The following is a 20,376-nucleotide window of genomic DNA, read 5'->3' as shown; positions in this document are numbered from 1 at the left end:
TTATCCCTTTTCCAGGTTAAAATCAACACATGTATTTTAAGCATTTTTATACACAAAAAAATACAATGGTAATTAATACAATGAAAAAAAATACAGCTGCCTCTGTCCTTCATTCATAATATAATCATAGAAATTGGAGAAAAATATTCAGACTGGTAATAACAATAATAAAAGAGGTTCCAGTGTTATAGAATCACTAAGGAAGAGTATATAACTTGACTTCAAAGCATAGAATATTGTGGAAGGAGGGAAGATAGTAATTAGAAGAGTATCGGCCCTCCCAGGTGGCGCAGCGGGTTAAAGCACAGCACAAAGATCCCCTCACCAGTGTACTTCGTTGATTTGCCTGTTGCGCTCCCCACTCTGTCTCTGGTGAATCCTCTCACCCTCCGCATCTCTGGCCTGTATCCCAGTTCTGTACAAATAAATAAATCTTAAAAAAAAAAAAAAAGTATCGTTTGTCAGATTAGGTGCAGAACTTATGGAAGTCTCAAAAAGATGACAAGGTGATTGTAAGAATTAAGCTTATTTATCAAAGCTGAAGAAGTGAGCTTCTGTGAGCCTAACGGTAGTATGGGAGGCAGGTAATATGGGAAGCAGGGAAAGTAGAGGAACATGTTGGGATTGAAATTATAGGAAGATAACATTGACCCACAAGGTGGTATATGGATTGTACAGATAGCTAGGGAGACCAGTCGAGTGTTTGTGGCAATACACCACATCAGAAGTGATGATAAAACTCAAAATGGGGTCCCTGGACCAGCAGCATTTGCAACACTTGGAAGCTTATTAGAAATACAGAGCCCTGTCCCCACTTCCCATATAACTGTTGAACAAGAATCCACCTTTTATAAAGAAACCCAGGTCAAGACAATGACATGGCAGATCTGTGATACAGCAGAAGTAACAACATAAGACACTGAGTCTTAGGAAGTAGGCAGTAAAGAAAAGATTACATCTTGAATACAAAAGTCAAAGTGATTTCTATAATCACCATTGTTTCCTCAACTCTACCTCACTACTGATGTTTCAGAAACTTTGGTTGTTGATGCTAATCAGACAGCCATGCCATTTTAAGCTGGGAGAGGGATTCTTTAGTGCTATAGATCACTGTGGCCAGGTGTTACATTCTAGTCCTCTGAGCTGTAAGCTTGGAAACTTGATTTTTTGTCAATATTCTTGACCTGGATAGACTGTTCAAAAATAACTTAATCACAGGAATATGTAGAACATTACCAACTTATTAATCCACAGTGAGAGCCATAAAGTGGTAGGGGATATTCTCTTCAGGCTGAAAATAGAGATGGAAGCTATAATCCATAGGAGGGTATGTCAAAACCATAAAGAACAAAAAGGCTGATTATCTCAGAGGTTCTAATGTTTGAAGGCAATAAGTTAAGAGCACTGCATCCTTCTTCCTTTCCACCCTGTTAACATAAAAATTCTGACACATTAAAACAGTAGCTTAGACTTTGGTCAAACTTATGTTGGTCAAGACTGTTAACAGGTAGGTATGAGTGAATCAGGCTGGACTTGCCTACAGCAAAGGCTGCCAGGAATTTCCTGCCAAGGAGCAGAATAAGGTGGGGTTGAGGGAGGAGTGGATGGCCAATTGTTAAGAGGAGTTAAGAGGGGGATTTTTGAGAACCAATTTAATAGCATCCTAGGTGAAGGCAGGCAGGTGATTTCTGCATCCAAGAAGGGGGATAATGAACTTGATCCTATATGATGGGTGATCAGATAGCATGAGCAGGATTGTCTGGAAATTGATTTAACAGGATTCTTGCTAAAACCTGGAGTAAGCCTCCTGGGACAGGAGGCCCAGGAGATAGGCCTGGTTACAGGGGACTCAGCAGAGACTGGCATTAGTTTAGTCAAGTAGAGTCTTTGTCACCCCCCTGTGGCTACCTCTGCTCCTAGCAATAAAAAGCTAAAGAAAGTCAAACCCACTCCCAGCAAACAAAGCACTGTTAAAAGCTGCCTCCTAAACTCTTTCTAATTTCCTTTTCTTCTTTAGGTATTTCAATGTGGTAACAGAATTCCTCCGCTGAGCTTTTCTTCCCCTTTTCTTCATGCTGTTTCCCACTCATTAATTGAGGCATGTAACTTTCCTGGGACAACCTTTATTTTCAAGTTCTAGTAGCTTCCCTCCTACCTGCCATACAACTGTGTAACTCAAAAAAAAAATGTTTTTTTAAGAAGTTTCATAAAGTTTTGTTCTGAGTTGATTCTTCAGGTCTCTTGGACTCTCTTGGACAGTTGTTTCTTAACTGTGGTTTCACAGGAAACATGTTTATCCTGATTGGGAGAGTTGTAGAGAGCAATAAAGGCCGGGAAAGCTGTGAAGCAGGGAAATCTGCCTACTGAACTTATTTCCAAAATGCATTTGAAATTTCATTTTGGAGGGATGTGTTGGGTGGCATTGGTTAGAAAGCAGAGGATGGCATAGTTTTTGCTTGTTTGGTTATTTACCTTCCCAAACACATTCAGTGGAGACAAAGGCGGCATGCTAGGCTTAATAGAACCCACCACTGACCAGGGCTCATTTCTGTACTTGCTAAATTTTGTGTCAGAATGAAATGAAAGGGACAGAGTGTATGATATGCTGGAGGAGAGTTGCAAGTTTGGCTGTCGTCACAGTCCCCCTCTCCAGTCTAGAGACCCAGGTCAGAGGAAGAGAAGGGGGTTTGGAGGCTCACTTCTACCCAGCAGCCTTTCCCCTGGGGAAATCCTCCAGGAATTGCTTATGAAAGTCATTCAGTACCCTCAAGGTAAAGGGGGAAAACCTTCCATTCTACTCCTAGAGACCAGAAATACTGAACTGAGTGTTGGAATTAGACCAAGGAAGTGAGTCTTAGGTACACTTAAGCTCCACTCCTTCCTCCTTTTCCTCTGTCCACTTCATCTGAACTTGGAATACTGGCATTGGAGAGGAAGTCCAGGGAGCAGGGTGTTAACAGGGAGAAGATAAAAGCAGAAGTGAGAAATGTCTCAGAGTACAAGACTGGAGGGTTTCCCAATACTCAGGCTGAGACTGACCTTTAGACCTTTAGGCTCTGATCACTGAGAGAGTAAGACTAATTCTCCCCCCCCCACACACACACACACTATGTTTGGGTTCTCTATATTCTGCATATAAGAGAAACCATCTGATATGTATCTGTTTTTTTGCAACTGACCACAGACCTGAGGCATGCAGAGGGGTGGGAAGGAAAGGGGGGAAGGGAGAGGGACCCAAATGGGGAGGGAAGAGCACAAGAGACTGTGGTGATGAATCAGGGGTGCTGTGGTGGTGGGAGAACTGGGGGACTACACCAGAGAGGAGAAATCAAATACTATCCCAAATTAACAAAGATACAGGACACTAAATAAATGAAACATTAAAAACAAAACAAAACTAACACAATGTATTGTTGGGGGACACTGAGGAGAGGAGAAGAAAGCCTAGTAGCACTAACAGACCCATGCTCTTGTGACATGGGAACAGAAGCAAAGTTTTGAACAAAGGGTCAAGAAGAACTCTGTCTAGTTCTGGCTCCACATGCTGTGACCTGGCCCAAGTTGTTTCCTCTCCTTGAACCCTAGTTTACTTACCTCTTCAAGGAGGAGCTGGCACTGGCTGGGCTTTGATTCTTCCTGCTTGGACATCCAGATACTGTCCTGAGATAATATGAGCTGCTGGGGATGTGGAGGTGTACCTTGGGATCTCTGGAAAGAAACATTATCAGAAGCTTAGAACATTAGACAAAGACACAGAAGCTTTCAAGAAATGACTATGGTCCACTGGCCTCGCTAGTGACTCTCAGGTGCTCACAGCTGAGAGCTGAGAGTTTCAAAGAGCAGGCACCTGACATGGAAGGGTCCAGAGTCAGACACATAACGGGACATGCACAGGATGTAGAGAAGTCTATGCTCGTAGCTTGAGGATACAGAAGCAAGATGTCCATCAATGGGTGAAGTGAGCAGGTAAACTGTGGCAGGTGCCCTCCTCAGCATTTAGCAGCCATGAATGATTGTGATGTGCATATAACAGCACAGACAGATTTTTTTTTTTTAAAGATTTATTTATTTGTGCATACAGAACTGGGGTACAGGCCAGAGACGCGGAGGGTGAGAGGATTCACCAGAGACAGAGCGGGGAGCAGAACAGGCAGATTGACGAAGTACACTGCTGAGGGAGCAGCGGGCGGGTCAGGAGAGGTCTGCCACGCCATGTGGTCACCTCCGGGGCAGGCGGGAATTGAACTCATGCGGAAGCGGCTTTAGATTCTCAGTGCTGTGCTTTAACCCGCTGCGCCACCAGGGAGGGCCAGCACAGACAGATTTTTAAAACATGGAAGGAGTATGAAAAGTAAGATAGAGAACAGGAACTTTGTATGTAAATTTATTGAAGGTCTTAAAACACTGAAATGATACATTTTTATAAACTTATATACAAGATCAAGGAAAGCTGTGAGGTATGTTAGAATTGCTGGCTACAGTGGGAAACAGCAGGAACTGTGTGTGCATTATGATAATAAGCAAACAAAAAGGAATTTGTGCAAACTCTTGACTTTGATGATACTGTGCTTTGGAGTATGGTGAGCTCATTCCTCTGAATGGGAGGTAATTAAAGGAGAGATGAAGAAGTTATGGAAAGCTGCTTGTAATGGAACACAATTTCATGTAATATTAGCTTTAATATCAAAATCAGCGAAATGGAACTGGCAAGTTAGGAAGGCATCAATGGTCATCACCTCCAAGTTTTCTCTGTTCATCCTCTACAGCTTACGCCTGCTTAGTTCCAGGGCTGAAGAGGATTAGGTGGGTAAATCTTTCTAATTGTGTTGTCAGTAGGTTCAGTTGGGTCTCATGCTTGGTTACTGGTAATAGCCTCCATTTTTATATATTTATAAATGATTAATTATTTTTATTTACTATCATTTTATTTTATAATAAATATAATATGTATTTGTTTAAAATAAATATTTATAAATAAATATTATTTAAATCACTTATAACTCTCTGGGGAAAGGGGCACTGTTAGTTGGGAATATTCTAGGAGACTGCAGATGTCATCTGTATGCAATTAGCCTAAACTGTATTTTTTTTTAAATTTATTTATTTATGCATACAGAACTGGGGTACATGCCAGAGGTACAGGGGTGCTGAGAGAATTCACCAGAGACAGAGTGGGGAGCAGAAAAAATAGATGGATGAGGTAGCTGCTGAGGGTGGCAGCAAGCGAGACAGGAGAGTTCTGCTGAGCCGTGTGGATCACCTTGGGGGGGGTGTCGAACTCGCACTGAAGTGGCTGTGGCTAGCTTGCAATGCTGTGTCCTAATCTATTGCGCCACTGGGGAGGGCCCTAGAAAAATGTCCAACATTTTCCTATCATCGTACCGACCTGGATCAAGGAGCAGCCTGGACTTGGCAAAAAAGCAGCCAACTGAACTGAAGAGTCAAGGTAATGTTCTCACCGCCAGAGGGTAGGGACACCCTATCAGAACTTCTTTTCAGAGTTGTTGACTCAGGTTTGTGTGTGCAATTAAGTTTACAGATTAAACAAGTTTGCTTATAAGGCTTTCCCTGGCTACTTTCAATTATTTCTATGTTCTGAAGGTGTGGTATACTGGGAGGAAAAGTGAAAAGGGAGCTGTAGGCATGCTGGGAAGGACAGACAGCAAGGTTGTGGCAAGAGAGCCAAACAGCATATAAAAACCCTTGGTAATCATGGAGGGTTTCATGCAGTACAGTAACTGATGTCTCTGAGTCATAGTACAGAGGTAATTTCCTCTCAATATATTCTGTTAAATTAGGCGAGGAAATCTGTGACACAATTTTAATATCTTGTCATAAAAAAAGACATGTCATAAAAGAAGACATTTGAAATGGTTTAACTTCAATTATTTCAATAGCTAATGTGCTAATGTACCTTATCTAATTCTCCAATCTTGTTTGATAAATAACTCATGATTTGATTTTGGTATTTAAAAATAATTAGTGCATTACAAAGTCTGTTTCCTGTACTCTGCTAAAAATGTATAACTTATTCTTCTCTGTGGTTAGGTAATAAATCCAAGTTCATTATTATGAATTCTAAGGTCTTTTCTTAAGCCAGATATCAAATAAACATTTTAAGCAAAGTGTCTTCATTTTAAACCATCATATTAAAGACTGACTGCTTTAGAAAAAAAAATGTAAGTGTCTAGTATATGGTTTTTTGTATTATGTAATTGCAAACTTTAATTAGAAAGATATAGATAAAAGTAATCTATAATACATTTATATAATTTATATCTCCCGGGTTGCAAAGTTTCTTTCAGTAAAGAGTTTTAATTTCTAAGTTCCAGTTTCATGATTATGCTTGAAAACTTTGGCTGGAAACACTGTTTCAAGTTCTGTTATAAACACACATCTTCTAATGTCTCTGTAAATATGTTCATCAGATGCTTGAGCCTTTAAGGATGTTGAATTATAAGAAATGAGTCTGCATGTGGGAGACATCTTTAAAATACAGAGTGGAAATCTGTTGAGAAGTTTTTACTTGTAACGTAAACTTCAGAAACTGAACATAAACAATCTTAAATTATTTTTCTGCCTTAGTAAAACATGTAAAATATTTCATAAGTAAAGGACAGAATTAAGATCTACTGTCTTTTTAATATCTTTTCCTCTTTCTCTTGAACATCACTGTTACATTTCCTTGTGTATTTCTCTAGAACTTCCAAGATTGAGCCTTGATTTTGCCACAGGAGCAGTGCTATTTATGCTAAGTTTTGATAGAGATTTTAAGAATCATTTCACAGTATTAGATCTGATGCATTTTAGATTCATGGCTAGAAAAAGCTGGTTAGGCCTGCTTTTGTTGAAGCCTATCACCTTTTTCTGGCTCTATCCAGAGTTACCCCAAGTTTTTAAATGCCCAGTAAAAGCTTGCTTTTGCACTGTTACTTATTATTCTACTTTTAAATAATTTTTGGATAAATTTTTTACTCTTCTTTGTAGGGAAAATGTCAGTGTGAGCAGTTGTATTTAAATTCTGATGAAAGCAGTAGCTGCTTGTCACAGCATGAAAAACTTTTGGGATGGTTAGTACCAAATTCTTTGGGTCTGGAGAGATACAAAAGCTTAACAATTTGTCATTTTAAATTTTCCAATAGACTAAAGAGATAGAGAATTGACCTTTTTTATTTGTAAGCAAAAGTCCTGGCATAGCAAATGGTGTTGGATGAATATAAGCAGGAAAATAATTTTCAATTATCAATGCTTAATTATTAAGAAATAAGAAAACACTTACTAAATGAATAAATAAAAATATTGATTGAATAATTGGGTAAATAAATGTGGGATGTAGTATTTTCTTAACAGTAACTGAAAAGACAAATGGTTCTGAGGTCATTCATTAACCCTTGACTCATTTGTTGTTTGATCATCCATCCATCTACCCACCTTCCTACCCATCAATCTCTAAAAGCACTTCTGGGGATATTTTTTCTGGATATGGTACTATGAGAGAATTAAAAAAGTCTAAACAATTCACAAGACATCAATGGCGTCCTGAAATACTGATATATCAACACCATAGTTGGAATTACCAGAATGGATTTTTTTGGGTAACAACTCTTCAAAGTATGTTGGTTGTATATAAACCTGATTTATACAGAATTAAAGAGAATTGCCTTAAAATTTAAAATTTCATGGCCCTCCCTGGTGGCGCAGCTGGTTAAAGCACAGCACTGAGAATCTAAAGCTGTTTCTGCATGAGTTCCATTCCCACCTGCCCCGGAGGTGACCACATGGCCCGGCAGACCTCTCCTGACCCGCCTGCTGCTCCCCTCAGCAGTGTACTTCATCCATCTGCCTGTTCTGCTCCCCACCCTGTCTCTGGCGAAGCCTCTCACCGCTCCTGAGCCTCTGGCCTGTACCCCAGTTCTGTATGCACAAATTAATAAATCTTTTAAAAAAATTAAATTTCATTCTAGGGCAACCAATAATAGGAAACTGATATGAACAGACCTTTGAAATGATGATATAAAGGTAAACAACCATCCCTTAAAGAAACATCAAAGATAAAGCTCTCAGAACATCATCCATTTGGGAGAGCGCTTGTATTTTCTCCTCAATCAAATAGGAAGCTGTTAACCAAACCCCAGGATCTACTGAGAAACTGTAAATGGGAAGTTCTTGTCTCATCTTTAAGAGACAGTTGTTATACTAACTAATGAGTAACTAATCATTTTGCCTGCACCAGGCAATGTTTAGAGAATATATTAACATAGACTATATATTATTTTAAAGAAAGCAGCTTTTACAAAGGTAAATATTTTATGTTTCAAATATCCTCTGGAGTGAGTATAGTCCTGGAGCAAATCTGTGAATAAACACACAGACACAAAAACATTACTCCTTTCATATCACTGTAATTATTAAGTGGCTATATTTAAAAGAGTCAAGGAAATAAGCATTCAGAATCTTCAATCAAAGTTCCTGGACAGAACAGGATACAACTGAAGCACAGGTTATCTTATTCTCCCTTAGATTAGTCATTGTCTCTGTGTTGAATTTCTTCCTGTAAATGAGTGGATCAACAGGAACAGACAAAACAACTAACATCAGGACCAAAGTCTCCAAGAAGAAAACAGATAACAGAGTGGAGAAGCTTCAGAGTCTCCATTGCTTTTGATTCCATGGATATGGTGACCCAGCATAAAAAAAAGGAACACTGAATATGTGTCATCAGGTTCATATTTGATCTGTGGGTATTTTTCTTGCTTTCTAAATTACTACTACTCAGCTGTTGGATCTCGTAGAGCCTTATTATTAACAGAAGGTAAATGCTTTTTGCTCTTAATCACATGATAAAAAACTGAATAGCTTCCAAATTCTCAGTCTGTTTTCTATTTGTAAGAAAAAGCATAAATTTTCTTCTAAGACTTTTTTATTATGCAAATAAGGAAACATATAATTTATGAATGTCAAGCCTGCAAACATTGGGTTTATGTAAATGAAGTCAATACAAATTAAAGGTCCTTGTTTTTGTGTTCATTTCCCAGAGGATAGATACCTATTTTAGTGGTTACCAGAGGAAAGGAGAGAAGGGCATGCTTAAGGTCAAAGGGGTCCATTGAATAGTGAGGGATGAATAGTAGAAGATAGTGTAATATATACAGATAAGGATTTACAATAGTATACACATGAATACTATATGATGTTATAGGCCAATACTATTTCAATAACAAACTTACCCCTCTAGAAGAATGTTCTAGAAAGGGCTTTAGCATTCAATGAGATTGTTCTAAAGTTAAATTTTCTTAGCATAAGGATTTGAATATATTTCTGTACTGAGTTTAAAACATGAAAAAGTAATTTATTGAAGTTAGTAAATGATTAGGTTGGAAGACAGAGGAGATTTGATATCTCAGCTGAATTTTGATATACTTTTTGTTCAAAAAAAAAAACATTTTAAAAGGCCATTTATTATAAAAAGGAGAAAGAAAGGGAGAGGACCTGTATAGTCACAGGCAGGCAGGAGAGCTGCCTCAATAGCCTATCTTAAGTCGGAGGAAAAGGAAAAAGTTACATTCTATAAAATATAAAATATTTAGTACCTGAAAATGTAACATACCCTGTGAATTTTGGTGAGTGGAAAAGTTGAAAACATCACTTTTTTTTTTTTTAGTCCTTCATTATTTATTTATTTATTTAATTTTTTTTATTACAGTTTATTTTTACATCATTTTGTACATTTTTTTTCCATCTCAATTGTAATCCCCGCGGGTTTCCCATCACCAAGTCACCCATGTGCCACCACCATAATCTCGTGCACTTCCCTCCCCAACCCCTTCCCCGTTTTTGATTCCATTCCCCACTCCACCCCCACAAAATGTCTCTGGTATATGGTTGTCATTATTCTTGAAAACATCAAAATTTTTTAAGGCTTCTGACATTCTATAATGTGTCATAAAAAAAAGCTATAATGGATCCTTGAAACAATAGTATTGGCCTTTATGCAGTTTGATCAAATTTCTCATTTTAAACAAGTAGTTTGTTTACATCAATAGTTAATAGTATGTGGCTATATGTTGGTAAATATTAAAATCATTGGCCTGAGCTGTTCATTGACCTTAAAAATTTTCTTATAAAGCTACATAGTTCAGGGCCTTCCCTGATGGCACAGTGGGTTAAAGCACAGCATTATGAAGCTCTCTAGAGCCACTGCAGCACCAGTTCAATTCTGGCCAGGGAGCTGACCCACATGGCACAGCAGACCTCTCCTGTGTCACCCACTGCTTCCTTCAGCACTGTATTTTGATTGTTCTGATTCTTCTACTCTGTTTCTGGTAAATCCTCTCACCCCTTGCAACTCTGGCCTGCACCCCAATTCTTATATGCATAAATAAATAAATATTTTAAAAATTTATATAGTTCAAAAAATATAATTTTTACTTCAATTCCATTTGGCCTTGTGGGATGCCACACTGCCACCCTGTGGATATGAGGCTTTTTATCTTTTAGAGAGGTATTTTAATTACTAACTTCATAAAATAGCTACATTAAAAACATGCAGGACCATTAAGTACACCAAATCTTCCATTCTGGTGGGAACTTTGATAATGAGGAGACTCTGTATGTGTGAGGCACGGGGTGTGCTTTCTTCTTAATTTTGCTGTGAACCTAAAATTACTCCAAAAGTACTAGTAATATTACTACTACCAGTAAAGCATTATGAAGATACATGCAGGGCAAATGGCTATATATGTAATTTTAACTTTTAAATTAATACATGTGAAAATTGGGGTACTGTCTACCACATACAGATTAAAATGAAACTATGTAATGATAAAATGATTGTCATTGCATAAGCCAGTTTAAAAAAAATAAAATTGCACCTTCACTAGAAACTTCCTTCATGAAACTCTTTGAGACAGTCAGGACAGCAGTTCCTGATGGAGGATTGGCAGGGTGTGATGTTTGTAAGGATCTTCTTCTGAAGGATCTGCTCATTTCTCCTTACATGACTTGTTTTTCTTTCATTTTTTTTTTCTGGGCTAGCCACTTGTATTACTTTATTTTATGATTCATACACTATCTTCTGTCTTATATAGGGATGGCATTATTTTTATAATTCTCTAAATCATAGGTAATTAGCAAAGCTTTTATATGAAACTTTAGTAACAAAATCTTTTAACTCTTCATTATTTAAATTTTAAAAAATTGAAGTAATATTGGTATATAACATTACCTAGGCAATAGGTCTCCAACATTATAACTCAACATTTGTATGTAGTATATTACCCAATGGGCTCACCCTATACCCCTACCCCACTGGTAGCCACTAACTTGGTCTTATAGTCTAAAAGTTTACTTTTGTTTCATTTAGTGCATTAATTTGTTCTGTTTATTTATATTTTTCATGTGAACAAAATCATGTCGGATTTGTCTTTGTGTAATCATACCCACTAGATCCATCCTTATTGTTACAAATGATAGAATTTTGTCTTTTCATAGCTGCATAGTATTCCTTTAGTTGCCTTTGTAAGACTTGTTTTTATTTAGCTCAGTATCATCAACACCTCTCCCTCTTTTTTTACTTTACTAGATTTGAATTTCATCAGATAAGAAGCATTGTGTCTAAGGTGCTGACTATTACAGGGCTGCTACACAAGATGTGCCTGAGTAATACTTACTTGAACAAACTATTGAATTTCTAACAATGAGCCATTGGGTTAAGGGACATATTTCTATCCCGTACTTGTCATGTCCTCTATTACCACCTTTTCCTGTTCAAAGTCCATGAGGTGGTAAATTTATGAAAGGAATACAACTGAATCATTTTTAAATATCTTAGAATGTACCTAACGCAGATGCTCAGACTTGGTATCACCATATCACTAATTTTTGTTGTTGTTGTTGTGCTTGAATCTGAAGAGTTTTTGGAGTTATAAATGTTAGGTTACTTTGAGCAAGACATTTCTGGGAAGGACTCCTGAGCGAGAGAATCACTTATATTCTTCAACAGTTAAATGAACTTCAGAACAGAAAATGAAGATAGAATTCTGGCCTCCCTGATGCCCAGACTGTCAGCAGAGGTGGCAGGGCAAAATCTAGATCTTGCCTTCTTCTTCCTTGCACACATCAGAAGGAAATCACTCAAAGCTTGCTTGCAAGGCTCCAGGCTGCTCCAGAGATGACTGAGTTAAATCTCAGAAGAATGAATAGGAAACTGACCTAACATCAAAGCAGCCGATAGAACCTGCTGAACTTGTATTTCAAATAAAACCCATTTTTGGAATTTGTTTTTGCATCAACTGTGAAAAAATCTCTGTGAAGCTGAATGAAATAAAAAAAAATAGCGTAACTTTAGGAAATTCTTTTATTAACTAATAGAAGAAATTAAATTAAAATTCTTTTACACTAATTGCTCATCATCATATACTTAAAAACTTACAGCCATGGTGAATGAATTTGAAATTTTTTATTTAATAAATATCTAGTACAAGGTTGTTAGAGTGAATCATATGAGACTGACATTTTTTTTTTTTTGAGACTGACATTTTTAAAGTGAAGATGTTCAAAAGTCAGCTATTCCACATGGTTGAACCTATTGATTAAAGTGGTTGTTCAAGGAATCAGCAATGAAAACTTTCCTACTCTCAAGGAATTTATTATCTAGTGTTGAATACAGCCTTTATACAAATAATTACAGAGTCATCAATCACAACTAATTTTAAATGTGCCAATTATGAACAAAAATAGCATTTGCAGAACATTGACATAATGCAATGAAGAAGCTAGACTTGTGGAGGGTCATTGAAGTCCCCCTGGGAGAGATGTATGGATGGGAAGGATGAGGCAGAAGAAGAAGAGTAGTGGGGGTTGATGAGGGAGGGAACCAGAAAGAATTCGGTCTGATCTGCTGGAGAAGAATCAGAGGAAGAAGTTGAGGAAAGAACTAGCCAAAGCCTTAAATTTTGCAAAGCATGCTGTTACTGTAAATGTAACTGCACTTGGCCTCCCCACTGAGAAGATTCATTCCACTGGAATGTGTTCACAAAATTTAAAGGAGAGGCACATCAGTTAGGATTTCCTTCTGTGTACTCCCCCCCCCCATACTATAATATCTTAATTATCTATGATCAAACACTTAGGAGTACGTTTAATGTTCGGATAGTATATTAGCAGCATGTGATGATTATGTCATAAGTTCGCAAGCAGAGATGTCTATTGCAAGGAACTTTGTTGGCAGTTTTCATAGAGTGTTCTAAGTTAGAAAACTGGTTATCGATATTGAATACTGTAAGCCAGTATTTACTGAGCCAGTAAATCTTGAGGTGGACAATATTTGACTTTTCATATTATAAAATAATTTTTAACTGTAATTGATGATTGCTGCTGTGATAGTACTTTGCCTGTACTCATGGCTCAAGTAATGGGTGTTCTGTGCTATGTTTTCATATCCTTGAGCGTGGGCAAGTGCACAAGTCTTTTTAAAATAAACATGGTTTAGTTGCTCAAAACTGATCAGTTTTGAGAGAACATTAATGCTCTTGAAGTGCTTTTTGTGGGTGTAAAAAATGGTAAGAATTTGAGTTGGTCCTTCTTAAAGTCTTAAAATTAAGCTTACTTTATTTACCAAGTTATATTCAGACCCTGAACTTATATACTTGTGTCTATTAAGCATTGTGATACTTGGGAAAAAAAAGAGAGTTCTGTCTGGTTCTGTCTGGTTAGAGCTTTGAGGTAGAGGAAAAACACAGGGAAAAAAGCTAAGTAGATAGGCTGAGTAGAACCTTGTAAGGCACATCAATTTTAGGGAATTTTAGATATTGAAATAGTAAAAGACAACTAATGCATATTAACAATTGTAAACATTAACTTGAGCAAATATAAATTCCAATGAGGTGGCACCAAACTGCCACTGATAAGAAGCAGCGTGGTTAGAAGAATTCTTTCCCACAGGAGTCAGAAAATGTGTGGAAGCAAAGCAAGGAAATTATTTAAGTGGCTGCTTATTTGCAAAAAACCTAGTTGACTATGTCCAGTCATCATTAGTGTTTCTTAACCTAGGGGTATTTATAGGTTTAGGTTTCAGTTTGCTTCTATAGGCCAGCAAAGGTCTAGAGCTACTCCAGTCTGGGGATTCCTTGCTTAATAAAAGGGAAGGCATAGAGTATTTTAAACAAGGGAGCACGATTTACACTGTAGGTTAGTATAGAATGAATTTCAGAAGGTTGTGTTACTGATAGCTCCAACAGCAAGGTCTGAACAGAATGACCAAAGGTGGCTAATAGCACAAACTGAGGAAGCAGAAAACTGCTGTGTCTACTCCTGACAAGTGTGATGCTGTCACCCTGAGCTGGAGGCAGTTACCCTTCCACAGTCCTCACAACGGCTCACTTGATTCATTGGCAGTTTCTCTTGTTCCTCTGGAACCTCGGACTATTCCGTTTCCAGGCAAATAGGTGGAAGGAGAGGGACAGGATGGAGGTGGCATGAGGAAGAAGACATTCTAAGGCTTGAAATCAACGGTTTGTGAGATCAGTTGTTTTGATGTTCCCTCCAAACAATTGAGTAAATCTTTTGGAATTAATATCTCAATGAGAATTCAAGGCAGATATAAATGCAACTGAAAAATGACTTCTGTTATAAAGTTACATAACACATAATACTGGAACACACAGTCATCTTGGCTGGAGACAGTACACTGGGGTTGGATAAGACTTATTTAGTATTGCTACAGGGCAACCCCAATGAGAAATGGGTGGCCTGACTGTGGGTCCTCACCCCCTTGCTTAAAAGGGACTTAAAGGACTCAGCTGTAGACACACACAAAAAGGTTAATAAAGGGTTTACTTACAAAAGAAGGGGATATGAAGAAATAAATAACTCAGGGAGGAAGAGAGAGATAAGTTGGTGAATGCCTCCTACCAGTTATGCTGAGCTGGAACCCCAATAGCATGCTAAAAGCTGGCAAAAAATCAAGACAGCCCCCCACCCTCCACCAAGGCCCACATGTCTGGTTATATACAAAACCTTGCTGCTTAACTCCACCCTCAGTTCCCAGCAATCTCCCTTCGGTGGTGATGACAATATGGGATTTATAGTCCTTGGTGTCATGGATCTCTTTGGCCTAGGGTGGGGATAGTGTCCATAAAACCTATTTGTGGAGTTTGTTCAGGACATCCTCTTCCCATCAAAAGTATCTGGGACAACTCTTCTAATAAATGAGCTAGCTCAGTGCTTCTGAGGCTTAATTAGGAACCATCCTTCTTGTGTTTTTGGAATTCTTATTTTGATATTAAAATTTCACCATATTCCCATATTCATCATCCAAAAATATTTTTGTATCACCTGAGAGGTTCTGTGCTTCATCTTTACCCAAAATTATTTTATGTTCTTTTTATTTTTTATTATAGTGTATCAGTTTAGAAGCTTTTGACTATGTCAGAATATCAAATTGAAACTATGTTGTCATTTTATAAATATTAGAAGTATTTGGGTACAGTGTTAATTCAATTTTTCATTGTTTTTAATATTAGATTATGAAATAAAATGTTAAATTTGCATGAATTTTAATATCAAAATTGGAGATAAAAAGAAAATTTGTTGTCATGAGCAACTCAAAAAAGCTCAAATCCAAACACAGATATCATTCCCATTTAATTCATCAATTCTCTTTTGCTATCAAATTTCTCCCAGGAGAAAGTTTCAAAAACATGACATGGTTATCTTGTGAAGTTGATGGTCTTGATTGGAACAGACCGTGAAGTCTAGTTATTTCAGATCTATTTAAGGGAATTAGTTGGATCAAATTTTCAATATCCTGGAGCTCAGGGAAGAGTAGTCTAACTAGTTAGACTACTAGTTTAACTAGTTAAACTTACTGATCTAATAACACATCTTTAGGTAAACAAAAATTCTAGTTTAAGTTCATAAAGACAATTTTAATTCCCAACAAATCAAAACCAAGTATACTGCCTGAGCCTTACTCAGTTTTTCGATCTTTATCTAGGTAACTCTCTGCAATATATATAGATCATATCATATATTATGAAAAACACCTAGTGGAATCTAAAATATTTATTTAAGGAATGTTACTGTTGTTACAGGGCAACCCTGATACGACACATTCAGGGCATCCTTTTCCCCCAACACTATCACAATTGATAATAATACACTTAAAATATTATCATTACTGTCAAAGAGCCTTATTCAAATGTCCAAATTGAGAAACGATTTGTTCTAACAACAATTGGGATACATTCTACTGCAATTCATGGCTTATTTCTTTCCTGTGTTTTTTTTTGGGGGGGGGTTGCAGGGGGAAGAGGGTGGGGTGGGGTGAAAGTTACTCTAAAATTTTAATTGTAATGCTAAATAAAATAGAGTTCCTCCTTAAAGGGAGCAGGACTGATTATATTTTCTACTCCCAAGCTAGGAAGAGTCCTGTTGACCCACCTGACTCAAGACAGTTGAACATGGATACCCATGTCAGTGCTTCTGCTGATGTTAGTGTTAATGCAGATGTAACAGTTTGGTCTTTAGGATCAGATATATTTAGATTTCATTTCTAATTCAGCTATGACTCTAAGAATCTTTTAACCATCTTGGGACTCAATTTTATCAACTGTAAAATGGGTACACTAATAATTATTTTATCAAGTCTTAAGAGAATAGAACAAGATAATACAGATAAATGATTTCACATCTCATACTACACAGATAGTACTCACTGAATATGTGCTAAGGAAGATGGCTTGTTTCTGTTTCACATGGCTACTGTTTACTGTGTGTCAATTCAAAACTCATGGTAGAAGAAAACCATCAGAGCCACACTGAATAACATGTATACTTCAAAACAAGGAAATTAAACTGATAAATAGATTTCTATAGCTATAGATATCTATATCTATAGAGATATAAAGTCAAATAGCTTATCGTTTTTCCTTAATGACTCTCTTTTTAACAGTCATCCTCACTGAGGAACCTCAAGTGTTTGTTTCCTCTAAGTGGGCTGTTGAGGGGCAGGCCTGCTTCCTGGATATGACAGTGGTACACTGAACTCCAGATGGTTGGCTGTTAAAGCTCTGAAGTCTGTGGTTTGAACTAACTAACCATCTTCTCTAAATGCAGTCTTTGAAATAGCAAAGTGAATATTATATAGTCCTAGTTAGAAGGGTTTTGCTATCATTTTGCATTGTAAATTTGTTCTTGATAGCAGTTGAAATCTTTGTCTGAAATATACATCACAGTGTTTATTAATGCAGAACAAGTGTTTCAAAAGCCATGTAATTGCTTGCTAAATTTTATTTTTTTAAAGATTTACTTATTTATGTACACAAGAACTGGGGTATATCAGGGGTGTGTGTGAGTGGAGATGATGCAGCAGAGACAGAGTGGGGGGCAAAACTGGTGGATCTACTGAAACACACGCTGGGGGTACAGCTGAAGGGTCAGAAGAGGTCTGCTGAGCAATGTGGGATCATCTCCCTGACCTTGGATGGGAATTCCTGCTTCTGCGGATAGCTTCAGAGTGCTGCGCTTTAACCTGCTGCCCCACAGGGAGGGCCCGCTTACTAAATTTTAAATCAGCTCCCTAGTTCTTCATCCTCTGTGAGTTTAAACAGTACTTTAGCATCACAATAGGAACAAGAACTAAAAGAAAACACTTTGATCTAACCTGTAACCTTTACTTAGAAGTGGTCAAAGTGTTCCTGTTGAAAATATGTGAGTGATATTGAGAAATCTTTTATGAAAAGCAAAGAGCTAAAGAAAACAATGCTTGTGTAAATGTTTTAAATTTGTGAACAGATAAACTTGTATTAGCAAAGACTGTTCCAAGCACAAATATAAGTCACAATTTATTTTTCATTTAATCATAAACACAATCATAGAGCATTTATATAATACTGTTAAAGAAAAATAAGCTACAGGCCCCAAAAGGAGTCACTTGTGCTAATTCCCACATCAGCAAACCAAGACTTAATATCTAATCTAGTTACATTTTCAATATCTCTCAGAAATGTAACCTTTAACTGTGCAATCTGGATGTCCTTGTCAGCACAAATGAGATAATTTGCTTAGTAGACCCCCACCTGTCACTCAAATGAAGCTAAACCTACCTGAGACAACCCCTCTTTCCCAGTCTTGCTTTCTGTCTAGAAAATCCTGTGTTTCCAGCTCCATGGAATTCCTCACCACTTGCTAGTGGGATGCTGGCCATCACGAATCTTAAAGTAAATTAATTCTTCAGATTCAGTTAACTGGATTTTGTTTTTTAACAGTGCTACAGTATCTAAACTTGCAGCTTGATAACTTAGTCCTCTATCCCTGCTAACTTGTCCTTTTTTATTTCTAGAACTTATTACCATAAAATAACTAAATACATGTCTGTTTTATCTTTTCTGGCTCCGACTCAATTTTTATCTGATTTTTATCTGTTTGGTCACTACGCTACCATATTTACAGTGTCTTGCTGTAAATAGGAAGTACCCAATTACCATTGATTATTCATTCAACAAACTATGATGACTCATTTAGGAGGCCAGTGCCTTATCCATTAGGCCACTGGGGCTTGCTATGATGACTAATTTAACCAATGAACTGAACAACTGGAATATCCAGTGATAAAATTCTTAAACCTGCAAAGAATTAAGAACTTACCATGTGACAGCTGCTAAAACTTTGAAATTGAATCTGTCATTCCCATTTATAGGCAAAGAACTTGAGGCAGACAGTATTTAAGTAATTCCTAAGGCCACATAGTTCAGAGTTGGAGCCAGGATCAGGCACAGGCTAATAGGGGAATCCATGTTCCAGCGATTTCGGAGACAGTGAAGCTTTGGTGTTAGGGACCTGTTGTGGGGAATAAGAGAATTAAAATGCATTGAAATACACTAGACTCTCCCTATGGGTTAACTATTTCCTGATGTATGAACAAACTTTTTTGACAGGGCAGTAATGTTAGAAAGAAAGGAATGAAAGAAATCTGAATGATCCTATTCTTTTCTTTCCTATGTGAAATTCAATGTATTCTTGGAAGAACATATTGAAATCTGAAGTTAGTGTTCAAAGCTAATTGGTTTTGCGTTCAGACTAATGAGCCATACTGAGTAAAGAATCATAAATGATATAATTAGTTATTAGTAGGCTTCCCCCCACCCCCCACTTGTATTGGTTTCTCAGTATCTGTAATGAGGCCAATTTGGAGTTTATCCCATATCACTCATGGTCTAATACTTACAAGTATGACCACATATTTCTTAAAGTGTGCGGACTTCACTGAAAGACAAAAGTCACAGAGGTTGGTTTTCATAGGCCTCTGACCCCTTCCGTGAGTCTCTTCTCTCACTGAGTTTCCTTGCCCAGTCCCATCCTTGCTTGTGCTGCCTTCTGCCCATCTTCTGTATTAGGTAGCTGTTTTCTTTTTCCTGTCCACATAGTTCCTGCGTAAAGTAGGGCTTGAATCAGCAGTCATTCTCGTCCAGGAGGCGGTGGTGATGGCAGAGGTGTGTATGTGTGATCTTTGAGCACATTGGTGCTGTTGCCTAAAACAGTGGGGTGACTGGCCTCAAGCTCCTTAGGTGAAGGAAGAACCATCCTGTGCACAAAGGCTAGGGCTACTGTACTCTGGAGAGAGGAAAACAGTGAAAACCCTGTTGGAGTTTCTGGCTCCTCTGTCTGGAGACTGGCAGAAGAGGAAAAAGCTCAGGAGTTTCAGTTTGCTTTTGAAAACCTCTTAGTTTTATTACTAACTCAGCTTTACATAAACTTTTCAAAAAGTTTTAGAAAGGGCCACTTCTAGATACAACTTTTAAATGGTCATCCTATATCTGGTCACAATCTCTTGCAATATCTGCCACTAAGACACAATGCCTTCTAATCTATAATGAGGTTTAAAAGGTTCAAAAAATGAAAATATGTAGGAGATTTAATATATAAAAAGCCACATTTTTTTTTTTTAGGAAAGAAAAATTAAGAAGTGTAGAAGTACTTGGCACAAATCTAAGGATGGCAGGGTGAGGGCCAAGCATAGGGGCCCCAGCATGTGAAGCCCTAATATTCACCTTGGAAACCAATGCCTCTAACTGGAAAAAGTTAGGCCAGCAGCCAGTGCATGGGGAAAAGGTGTCAGGGCAGATTATTGTGAAGATTACTTATATCTAGTGCTCTGCCTAGCACAAGTTTATGGACTCCCAGACTCCAAGTAGTATCTCAATAAGTGAATCAATGATGCAGTCTTCATCCATGGATTGAAGATGCCTCAAATTCTGACCAACAGTAGGATTGAAACCCTAGGTTTAGGAAAATTAATCAACATAAACAGGAAAAGTGGTTGTGATGATAAAGATGAAGATGTCCCAGAGGAGGTGATATTGGCAAAAACTTTATGTC

General features: G+C 37.6%; 1 protein-coding gene across 1 annotated transcript in view; it reads right to left on the bottom strand.

Annotated features, from left to right (window-relative positions):
- The window catches only part of DCBLD1 (discoidin, CUB and LCCL domain containing 1), an 81,313-nt gene extending 63,108 nt beyond the window's left edge, over positions 1-18,205 (bottom strand). Inside the window, exons 1-3 of the mRNA XM_004674098.2 lie at positions 18,105-18,205; positions 3,815-3,919; positions 3,595-3,708 (exon numbers count right to left, since the gene is read on the bottom strand). Of these exons, the coding sequence (XP_004674155.1) occupies positions 3,595-3,708; positions 3,815-3,919; positions 18,105-18,205 (320 nt within the window). The remainder of the gene's footprint in view (positions 1-3,594; positions 3,709-3,814; positions 3,920-18,104) is intronic.
- Positions 18,206-20,376: the final 2,171 nt, after the last annotated feature.

The sequence above is a fragment of the Condylura cristata genome, unplaced genomic scaffold, assembly GCF_000260355.1.
Source record: "Condylura cristata isolate star-nosed mole 26May11 unplaced genomic scaffold, ConCri1.0 scaffold00001, whole genome shotgun sequence".
Lineage (NCBI taxonomy): Eukaryota > Metazoa > Chordata > Mammalia > Eulipotyphla > Talpidae > Condylura > Condylura cristata.
This window is presented reverse-complemented; position numbering and strand designations above follow the sequence as displayed.